Here is an 11,049-nt window from a genome sequence, read left to right on the forward strand (position 1 = left end):
AATCCTGTGCCTCCTGAGTCAGCTTCCCCCAATGGAATGCAGGCTCCACAGGAGTGGGGAGTTTTGTTTTACTCACTCCTGTTTCCCTAGCACCCAAGGATTCATTAAGTGACTGTAACCATCAGTTCCCGTCATGTCTAATGCCCCTGCCCTCCACATTTCAGCAGACAGGACTCCACACTAGGCTTCTACCAGAGGGCTCTCCCAGCCGGAGAGCTGAGGTACAAACGGATCAGCAGAGAGGAAGACACCCCTCTCCCCTCAGTGACCAAGACTTTCGAGTTTCTGGAGTCCGTGCAACACCGTGGGAGTGTCTCGTCAGTTTGTTTCCTTCCATTAAAACCCTTTACAAAACATGGAATTCAAGGGTGCCCGGGTCCCCCAGTCGGTTAAGCGTCTGACTCTTGGTTTTGGGTCAGGTCATGATCTCAGTCGTGCGATTGAGGCCCGCGTCCAGCTCTGCACCGAGCTGAGCATGGAGCTTGCTTATTAGGATTTTCTCTCCTCTCCCTCTGCCCCTCTCCCCGTGCTCACTCTAAAAAAAAAGTAAAATTTTTTAAAAACCATAAATTAACTAATTAATTAAAATATGGAATTCAGGATTTTCCAAATGGTTGCATCTGTGGGGATTTTTTTGGTTAAGGACTGGTGTCAAGCTATGTGAAAACCTCCTGAGAAAGCATCAGAGGGAGGCAGAGTGGGGCAGAAGGGCAGGGACTGGAGAGAAGCCCAGCACGCTGCTTACCAGCTGTGTGTCCTTGCGTAGCCACTGCTTACCCCCCACTTGTAAAACAGGGATAAAAAAAAATGCCTACCTTGCAAAGCTGTTGGGGGGACTAGAAATACTTGCAAGATACCCTGACTCGGGAAGTGCTCAGTAAGTGGGAACTGTTCCCGCAGCCTTCTGTGTGCTACCGTCTTGCACCCACAGACACAAAGGGGACATGGGGCCAACTCTTCGGGCTCCCCCAGGGAGATCAACGGCCCCAGGAAGAGCAGAACACGTCTCAAACGTCTCTCAACACCCAGAGCTCAACTTGGCCAAAGAAGGCCTTTATCAGCCGCCGCTGACCTGATAAACGGGCAGCCCAGCACCGAGCCCCAGGGTCTGCAGCCCGCTCCCCATAAAGCCCAATCATTTTAGCCCGGGTGGGAGGAGCCGGCAACCTGGCCCGCGGCTCACGCGCTGAGCCCGCCCGCAGAATTCCCCAGGCCCAAGCACAGGCTAAGCCGGGGCCCCGGGCAGAAGGAGGCCGGCTGCGGGCCTCCAAGGCTCCGGACTGTCCGCCGCGCAGTCCCCGGTGGCAGTGCCACCTAGCGAGGGCCAGGGCCACCGCGACAGGCAGCAGCCGCCGCCTCGGTCGGGCTGCGGTCGCTCAGGCTGGCGGGTCACACCGGCGCTGCCCTGCGCCCGCGCCCACGAGGGAAGCCCACGCCGCGCCCCAGCCTCGTCCCCACCCGCGGGGGCTGACGAGGCGAGGCTCAGCGACCGACCACGCCCCGGACGGAAGGGACCGCACACTGCAGCGGCGTCTCCCTTCGGCGCCCGGCAGTCGTCTGGAGCAGGCACTGTGCGCACTCGCCCGGCCCAGAGCCACCGCACAGACGAGGACACTGAGGCTCACAGGGGCGGGGATTAACCGCAGGTCACACGCCCGGCCGGCGGCGGGCCGGGGCCAAGCCTGCGAGCCCCAGGAGCCGCTCGCGGGCTCCCGCCCAGCCAGTAGCCGCGGGCCCCCCCCCCCCCCCCCCCCCCCCCGCAGGCCCGGCGCGGCTCGAGCGCGGGCAAACACGCCGGGGCAAGGACGCGGGTCCCGCGCGCGGGGCCCCTGGGAGCACGCGGCGCCCGGGCACGTGACAGGGGAGCGCCGGCAGGGCTGACGCGCGCGCGCGCGCACGACGTGCGTAAGCACGCGCGGAGGCGCCGAGAGCGCCGGGCCCAAAGCCCCTGGGTCACGTGTGGAAGGCGGCCGGCGAGCACCAGGGGGCGGGCGAGAGGGAGAGGTCACGTGAGGAAGGCCGGCGCCGCGCGGTCACGTGAGGGGCGGGGCGGGCCGCCGAAGCGGAGGGGGAGGGGCGCGCGGCTTCCGGCGGCTGGGGGCCGGCGAGCGGGGGGGCCCCGTCCCGGAGGCGGCGGCGGCGCCATCTTGGCGAAGGGGGGATCAGGAAGTGCGGACCGCGGCGGCGGCGGCGGCGGCGGCGGCGGCGGCGGAGCCCGAGCGGAGGCCGGAGGCTCCCGGCCCGCCGGCCCCGGAGCGGAGCGGAGCGGAGGATGCAGCAGCCGCAGCCGCAGGGGCAGCAGCAGCCGGGGCCGGGGCAGCAGCTGGGGGGCCAGGGGGCGGCGCCGGGGGCCGGGGGCGGCCCGGGGGGGCGCCCGGGGCCGGGGCCCTGCCTGAGGCGAGAGCTGAAGCTGCTCGAGTCCATCTTCCACCGCGGCCACGAGCGCTTCCGCATTGCCAGCGCCTGTCTGGACGAGCTGAGCTGCGAGTTCCTGCTGGCCGGGGCTGGAGGGGCCGGGGCGGGGGCCGCGCCCGGACCGCATCTGCCCCCGCGGGGGCCGCTGCCCGGGGATCCCGTCCGCATCCACTGCAACATCACGGTGAGGACCCCTCGGTGCGCCCCTCCGGGCCCCTTGTCAGGGACTTGGGGCCACCCCGCACAGCGGCTTGCCCCCGAGGACCTGGGAGGCCCAGTCTCCCCGGCTCTCGGGGCTCGGCTCCTTCCCGGCGGGTTCCCCTTGCTTCTGCCGCTGGAGCTTGTGCCGTGCGCCCGGAGTCTGCCACGGCCCCTTGGCGGCGAGGGGCGCCCCGACATATGGCGCCTCGACCAGCCCCTGCCGCTCACCCACACCCCGAGGGTCGTGATGTGGCCCCCCGCGACTTTGCCTTCCCGCCTGCGAGGGCCCCTTTCTTCCCCTGCTGTCACCGCAGGGCCCCGGGCCTCTGCCCTGAGCACAGCTGCAGGGACCTGCCTGGCCTGGAGCCCTGCACCATTCAGTGATGCCCCCCGGTCGCTCCTACCTGTGACTTAGGACACGGTGCCACCTGTGGGATCCCTGCGCCGGCACCTCTGCCGAAGCCCCCCGTTGCTCCCAGAATATTACCAAGTGGGGGTTCGCAGGTCGTGGGCTCTTCTTTTTGTTCTGCTTCTCTGGTTCCCCTTGCATTCCAGCGTAACCTGTGATTCTCCTCCTTTTGCCCCAGCCGGGAGCAGATCTGCTACTCCCCTCCTGTGCCCTGGGGTATCTCCAGCTGCCCTGGGTGGTTGCCTTTCTTGGTGATGTGGGAAGGCCATCCTCTTGGTTCTGAGCGGTAACGGCCCCTTTCTCCCCAGCGAACGTCATGCCTAGCATGGGAGCTAGCATAGCTGAACCAGGAGGCACCCTACATGTCCCCTGTCTATGCGTTTTCAGACACCTCTGCAAGAGGGTCAGCGTCGGAGAACCTGGGGAGGCTTAATACTGCGCGGCGGAGCACTGATCCTGGCCGAACGTACCTGCTGTGATAGCGTTCTCCTTGCCAGGGGCCTTAGGGGGCCAGGGGACAGGCAGGCCGACTGCAACTGCCAGTAGTCTGGGGAGAGACTGACCTGCCAGTTGCGTGGTACTGGGGGGCCTGATTGCAGTTTACGTGGTCCTTGTTTTCCATCCCTTTTCCTCCATCAAACCAGGTCAAGGCGTACGGCAAGCCTCAGCCTGGGTTGGATGGTGCCCCACCAAAACGCATGTCCCATTTCCTCCTTCCTCCACTTTTTTCGCACTAAAAAGTTGAGATTGAGGGACTGGGTGTGGTTTCGTGAGGTGAAGGCTTGAGCATCTTCTTTGCGATCGTTTTTTCCAGCACTGAGGGCTAGTGCTGTGACAGAGCTCAGGCCCCCAGTAGAAGCGGGTAGGTTTCCCTGATGTGGGTGGAAACCCCAGGAGCTGATTCTGTTCCTGTGTTGAACTTCCAGCTCCTGGAGGGTAGGTTTGCCCCCTTCTAGCTGCCCTTCTAGCGGCCAGAGTCCATCCACTGTCTTTGTGCCCGGAAGGAAGTTAGTTTAGGAGGTTCTCAGTCAGACCCCCTGTGGCCCCTGCAAAGGAGACCTGGCCTGAACTGGGCCCCTGGGTTTGGGCAGAGGGGGAGTCTGGTCAGGCTGCATTTGGCACCGTGGCTCAGGAATGCTGGGAATGCTAGCAGCGTAGGCTTCTTCCTCCCAGCCTGCCATGTGGAGCCCTGCAGCCCACACTGGGCAGAGAGGGTGGCAGGCTCCCAAGGGAGCGATGGGGAGAACTGGCCTTCCAGGGCGTCTGCTGGGAGTGACCGGGTGGGGAGAGTCTTCCTGCTCCTTTCTTTTAGGTTCTGGAGACAGAATCTAGTTTATGTCTCTCCTTCTCTAGCCAAAGTGAAAGTGATCTGCAACCTTTGCTTTTTTTTCACATTGGTGTCATTGTGATGAGGGGACCCCTTCCCGAACGGACCGTGGGATTGGAGGAGCGGCAGGGCTGGCGGGCCCTGTGCTGGGAGCGGGAGAGCCCGCACCGGCAGCATGGTGGAGAGGAGACCCCCCTCCCCCCCCGCCGCACCGTGCACAGTGTGGCTGCACTTTGTCGGATCTTGCTCTTGAGAAGAGAAAGAAGCCTTCAGGCTTTTTGGAAGGGGCCCTCTCGGGGACTTCTCCTGGTCTGGGGTTCGTTGGGAGGCTGTTCGGTTAGGTACTAACCCGCTGAGCTGGGCTTTTGTTGGGGGCAGGAGGGGCAAAGGGACTAGAAATGTTGGGGGGAGAGGAGGCAGGCAAAATGTAGCCCTTCCCAGGGTCTCCCGTCTTGACCACTGTCCCTGCTCTCTCCCCTCAGGAGTCCTACCCTGCTGTGCCTCCCATCTGGTCAGTGGAGTCCGATGACCCGAACTTGGCTGCTGTCTTGGAGAGGCTGGTGGACATAAAGAAAGGGAATACTCTGGTGAGGGGCCAGGGTGCTGGGGTGGGGGGCACCTTTTCTTGCTGTGAGGCCCATGTCACAGAGATACCCTGTGAAAGGGAGACATACCTGGAAAGGGCACATCTGGGGACAGACTCCTCAGAAGAGGTGTTTTCTGAAGCCGGAGGGAGAGCCTTGAGCTAAACCCAGCATTGGTCCAGGAAACTCCCCCCACAGCCACACGGTCCCCAAGATTCAGAGAACTAGGTACCACATGGGGTTTTAGGAGTTCATCCACACACCTGTCCGGAGTGGATGGGGCCGGAGCATTTGACTCCAGCACTGTGTCCCCTACCCCAGCTGTTGCAGCATCTGAAGAGGATCATCTCCGACCTGTGTAAACTCTACAACCTCCCTCAGCACCCAGACGTGGAGATGTTGGACCAGCCCCTGCCAGCAGAGCAGGTGAGCGGCGGAGGGGCTCCGGGGGCCCTGTGGCACTCAGTGAACACCTGTCCATCGAGACACACCCGCAGTAGTGTCTCTCCCTTTCTGGCCCCTCCAGACACGTACGCGTGTCATGGCTCTCGGCTTTGCCATCTCCAGACAGGGCACTAGTGGCCTCACCTGTCACATTCATCCCCAGGCATGTCTCCCGGGTTGAGGGTTAGGGGCCTTTTTACTGTTAGCGATAGCAGTGGGCGGCCATCGGGGACCCGGGCTCCTCTCTGAGACCCAACGGCGTGGCGTCAGTCTAGAGGCGAGAGGGGATCTTGGAAGAATCGCACCGGGCCATGTGCGTGGGTGACACACACAGCCACTGGGCATCTCCTGATCTTTAGCTCGTGGCGGGAGGAGGACAGGCTGCCAGTGAAGTCGCTCCCTGGGCTATGGCTTCCATTCGGACCCGGCTGGCAGAGCGGCTGGGGCGCGAGCGCGGGGACGCGGGCAGAGGTTGGAGGCTGTGCGCTGGGGGGCCACTGGGGCTCTGATCTCTGCCTTCCCCTCCCGCCGCAGTGCACACAGGAGGATGTGTCTTCAGAAGACGAAGACGAGGAGATGCCTGAGGTAGGGTTGCCCCCGGGGCGGCGCTGCGGGCAGGCCTTGGCAGTCAGCAGCATTGAGCACCCGCTGTTTACGGCGCTGCGGGCAGGCCTTGGCAGTCAGCAGCATTGAGCACCCGCTGTTTACGGCGCTGCGGGCTAGACTGGGGGGGACTGAGGAGAGCCTGACTGACTTGGGGAGCAGCCAGAGTCGTAGGAGACGGGGCGCCCCCCACACCTGTGTCTTTAGGCCACGCGGTCACGGGTAGCGTCAGGGGCCTTGCATTCGGATCCACGTGCACATCCGGTGTCGGACTGGGGAACTCGACCTGGTCCCCTAAGCTGCGGTTTTCTCGCTTGTAAGACGGGATCGTAACGACTACAGGGGGTTCCTGTGAATGGGCAGCCAGGTGCTGTGTGTGCAGTGCCCCACGCAGTGGGTGATAAGCGCAAAATCCTCTCAGTCTGGTCCCTGAAAATGTAGACGCGCTCGCAGAATGTCACGCAGCGGTCAAGAACTTGAGCTTCAGGGCCATGTGGAACGGGAGTCAGGTCATAGCTGCGCTGAGGGTGGTGTGGCTGTGGGCGTGATGGTAAACCTCACCGACCTCCGCCTTCTCGTCTGGGGAGCGGGGCTGATGACAGAAGGGCAGCGTGCGGATTGTGCGAAGTGGCCGAGCCAGAGCGCAGTGCCTGGTACAGCACCTGGCACGTGGCAGGCATTCCAGGGGTGTGGGCAGCCAAGTTGACAACGGGGGCTAGTAGCTACCACGTTCTGCTGGAGCGTGCAGCTCGCTCCAGGGCCTTGGGGTCGCTGCTGCTGCGTGAGGCAGGCAGCCCGTGTGCCACCCCACGCGCAGCGAGCTAACTGCTTGCCCACCTGGAGCAGGGTGCATGAGGGGCTCCTTCTGTTCCTGACCTCTCCCACCTCCCTCGTTCCCACGTCGGGAGCAGGTGCCTCCGCCTGCCGACGGGGCGGGCGGGAGACTTCTTCTGACCCGGGTACCCACTAGACCCAGAGTCCTCAGAACTCCCAGGAACCCTAGTGACCCAGTGGGACGTGAACTTTGAGTCACAGCATCAGGCCCGAGTCGTTCTAGGAATTACCAAGGGACTGTCGCTGCCAGGGGAGAGGTTTAGGGACGGCTGGAGCAGGGTCATTCTAGGGAACAAGACAGCTGAGTCCCTGCTTGCCTTCCCCGGGTCCTTGCGTGGTTCTGCCGCCTGGGACCTTCAGATCGTGGAGGGAGCGGGGCTGGGACTTGCTCCAGAAATGCAGAGGCTCCGTGTTTACCAGCCTGCTGGACACGTGGCTGTTCCCTCGCCTGCGGCTCTAGGCCGGACAGGGCGGGGAGAGCGGCGGGCCGTCTGCACAACCCGTGCCGGTTCTCTCCTCTCTCCCACCCGCCCCGCGCCTCCCCCAGGACACGGAAGACCTAGATCACTATGAAATGAAAGAGGAGGAGCCAGCTGAGGGCAAGAAATCTGAAGACGACGGCATCGGGAAGGAAAACTTGGCCATCCTAGAGAAGATTAAGAAGAACCAGAGGCAAGATTACTTAAACGTACGTGCCTTCTCCGGGAGGGGCGGGTGGGGGCTGGTGGGGCCGGCTGGGAGGTGGGGGTAGGCCCTGGCACGTCCGTCGGGGGGGCAGAGGCTCTCCTCAGGTGGGCTGTGGGGTGTCTGAGCCCGGCCTGGTCCAGGACAGCTGCCGGGCCGCCCAGGCGTGTGTCTCCAGAGCACGTGTGTCCTCTCCCGTCCAGGGCGCGGTGTCTGGCTCGGTGCAGGCCACTGACCGGCTGATGAAGGAGCTCAGGGATATATACCGGTCACAGAGTTTCAAAGGCGGTGAGTATGGGTCACAGAGGGGCCTTGAGAAGTTCTTAGCTATGTGAAAGTTCGTGAACCTTCGAGGCCACGAATCCGGCGCCTCAAGCCAGTGGCTTAGACTGGGTGCGTGTCCGTGTGGGGTGGACTTGGAGCCTTTGATCTCTGTTCGGTCAGCCTGGGAAAGGGGCTGCATCGGGCTCCTCCCCCCCTCGGACTGTCCTGACGACACCTGTCTTCTCTCTTCCCAGGAAACTATGCAGTCGAACTTGTGAATGACAGTCTGTATGATTGGAACGTCAAACTCCTCAAGTGAGTGCAGACGGGCGGTGGGCGGGGAGTGGCCCAGGGGAGCTGGAGCGGTTTTAGGGCCCCTGGGCTGGGACCAGGGGTCTGAGCCCATACTTCTTACTTCATAGAGTCGACCAGGACAGCGCTTTGCACAACGATCTCCAGATCCTCAAAGAGAAAGAAGGAGCTGACTTCATCCTACTTAACTTTTCCTTCAAAGTAAGACTTCCCTCTGCAGCCAGGCGCCTTCCTTGCCTTGTGGAGGGCAGTCCTGGGGGGACGTGGGCCCCCCCTGATGTCATCTCTGTCTCCCTCGTAGGATAACTTCCCCTTCGACCCGCCGTTCGTCAGGGTTGTGTCTCCAGTCCTCTCCGGAGGGTGAGTGGCTCAGCGAAGGCGGAGGGCGGGGAAGGGGCCTGCAGCTCTTGCCAGGCACAGCCACCTCACTGACCTTCCTTCTGCAGGTACGTTCTGGGCGGAGGCGCCATCTGCATGGAACTTCTCACCAAGCAGGTGAGCCCGCTGCTCACTCTGGGCGGCCTGGGCAGGGGGTGCCGACGTCGGCGTTGATGCCGGGCCGGGGGGCGGGGTGGGGCGGGCATTACATGGCTCTCTCGTTCTGCGGGGCGGGGCCTGCACCCACTGCCCCCTGCCGACAGCTGCTGGCTCCTCCCGGAGTGCAGGGCAAGGCCCCCTCCCCACGCAGCTGCCCTGGGGGGCAGGCGTCAGGTGCCTCTGGAAAGTCTGCTGACCTGTGTGCTCCGTCGCTCCGTGTTCCCAGGGCTGGAGCAGCGCCTACTCCATAGAATCTGTGATCATGCAGATCAGCGCCACGCTGGTGAAGGGGAAAGCGCGAGTGCAGTTTGGAGCCAACAAAGTGAGGAGCCAGGTCCCGGGGCTGCTTGCGCTCAGGACGGCTGGGATGGGGCCTCTGGCTGGCGCCTCGCCGCGTGGTCCTGGGAGCAGGGGGTTGTGGGCAGAGGGTCCCGCGGGGTCTCTGGCCGGCAGCTGTGGGGGAGGGGGGCACGGCTGGCCGTGTTGATGGTGGCCTCCTGTCCCAGTCCCAGTACAGCCTGACGAGAGCACAGCAGTCGTACAAGTCCCTGGTGCAGATCCACGAGAAGAACGGTGAGCCCCGGCCAGGGCCCGAGAACGTCACTTCCTGCCAGAGAGCAGGAGCCCCGCTTTCGGTTCCTGAGGCTTTGCTACCCGTTACCACCACGCCTGCCCCTGTTCTCCAGGGAAGGGCTGGACGTGGTGCCGTCCCCTCCCTCCCTCCCCAGAAAAGCACCGCCAGCCCGTCGTGCTTGGGGGGAGGGGGGCTCGGTGGCTGCCCTCTGCCCCAGCTCCCTTCCAGAAAGCTCATGCCACCGTGTCCTGTCACAGCAGACGGTCCCCCAGCCCCCGCACTGGGAAGCCCTTGCTGGGATCGTCCCATCCATGACCCTGGAGGTGCCCTCGGGGACCGGGCTGGGAGGGTGGGCTCGGGCCTGCACCCCGCGACTGTCTCCTGGCTTCTCTGCAGGCTGGTACACACCCCCCAAGGAAGATGGCTAACCCTGGAGGGCCGTGCCTCCACCTCCCCCAGCGCCACTGGACCAATTACCTTTGAATGCTGTATTCGGATCTCACGCTGCCTCTGTGGTTCCCTCCCTCGTTTTTCCTGGACGTGATAGCTCTGCCTATTGCAGGACAATGATGGCTATTCTAAACGCTAAGGAAAAAACACAGACCCGTTTCAAGTACTCCAGACCGACTTACAGACCAGCCCGCCACCTGGCTGGAACCCCTGCTAGCAGGCATTCTTACAAAAGAACTTTCGAGCCTCCTTCTACTGCTGGAAACTCAGCTGTGCTCCAGACTAGAGCCTCCTTACCTATGCTATGGATTTTTAATTTATTTTCTCTTATTTCATGTACACTGCTTTTTTTGGTTACAGTGTATGATGGATGTGTATGAAAAAAAATGTATCTTTGGGAAAACAATTACAGTTTGTTAATTTGAAGATGCTGGTCTTGACTCATCCTTCTTTTTCTTCCCCCTCCCGCCCCCCCGTCCCCCCCCTCGCTGCCTGGGCGGTGGGGGAGGGGCAGGGCCCGGCAGCTCGGAGGAGGGGCTGCACTTTGCTGCTGAGGCTCGCCTGGCTCGCCCCCCAGGTTTCTCCCGGAGGCCCCCGGAGCGACCAGCACTTGGCCCCTCGGAATGCAGAGCCCGGCCCGCTAGGCCACAACGGAGCAGGCCGGGACGATGCCCTTGATCCTTAGGACGCCTTTTCTTACCCAGTCACAAATGTTTCCAAATTTCTGAGAAAAAGTGAGGACGGAGGCTGGAGAGGCCACTTCAGAGAATTGCTTCCAAATGAATGGAGGGGTGGGGGATGTGGTGCTCCCTGGCTCCCCTCCCTCGGAAAGGCCTCTGCTGGCCCCAAGTGACCTCTTGGACCTCTCACTTCGTCAGGCTTGTGCGGGAAGATGGGCAGAGCTCTGAAGCAAGTTGCCTGGCTTGGAGAATCATGGGTTCTTTGAAGCCGCTCGCCTGAGGTGGGTCCTGCTGGAAACGTTAGCTTCCAGGGGCTTGTTCGGGGCACCCGGGGCCTCACCCCGGCTCTGGGAACTGCTGGTCAGGGGAGAGTGGGGTGGGGAGGCCGTGCGGTGCTGTGCGGACCTGCAGGGTCCAGGTGCTGCCTTCCTCCTGGCCAGTGAGCCTGTTTCGGGGCCCCACCTGCCCGCAGCCTGGGTGGTGGGCCCGGCAAGGCTGGCCAAGGCTGGTGTGCGCACCCGCAGCACACCAGCCCTCTATCACGCTTTGTTGGAGACCCTGGCCGTTCACACTACCCCCTGCCCCGGGGGGGGATCCTAAGTTGCTGCTTTGGTGCAGGGAGAGGTAGCCGGCTCGGACTCTGCCCACACCCACCTGATACGGGTGCTGGTACACACGGAGGCTGAGATAAAGAGGGGCCCCGGGGGAACACTCCACAGAGCTGGAATCTG

General features: G+C 63.1%; 1 protein-coding gene across 1 annotated transcript; it reads left to right on the forward strand.

Moving 5' to 3' along the window:
• The first annotated feature begins 2,098 nt into the window (after positions 1-2,098).
• On the forward strand, positions 2,099-10,064 carry UBE2Q1 (ubiquitin conjugating enzyme E2 Q1). The gene is made up of 13 exons (XM_025858801.2): positions 2,099-2,599; positions 4,835-4,939; positions 5,258-5,362; positions 5,915-5,965; positions 7,365-7,505; positions 7,705-7,789; positions 8,020-8,080; positions 8,188-8,278; positions 8,379-8,437; positions 8,524-8,572; positions 8,841-8,936; positions 9,121-9,187; positions 9,585-10,064. Exons 1-13 carry the CDS (start codon positions 2,273-2,275, stop codon positions 9,614-9,616), a joined length of 1,269 nt encoding a protein of 422 aa, XP_025714586.1. The 5' UTR covers positions 2,099-2,272; the 3' UTR covers positions 9,617-10,064.
• The last annotated feature ends 985 nt before the right edge of the window (positions 10,065-11,049 follow it).

Source organism: Callorhinus ursinus, unplaced genomic scaffold, assembly GCF_003265705.2.
Source record: "Callorhinus ursinus isolate GAN/ISIS: 27379988/994484 unplaced genomic scaffold, GSC_fseal_2.0 scaffold92, whole genome shotgun sequence".
NCBI classification, from domain to species: domain Eukaryota; kingdom Metazoa; phylum Chordata; class Mammalia; order Carnivora; family Otariidae; genus Callorhinus; species Callorhinus ursinus.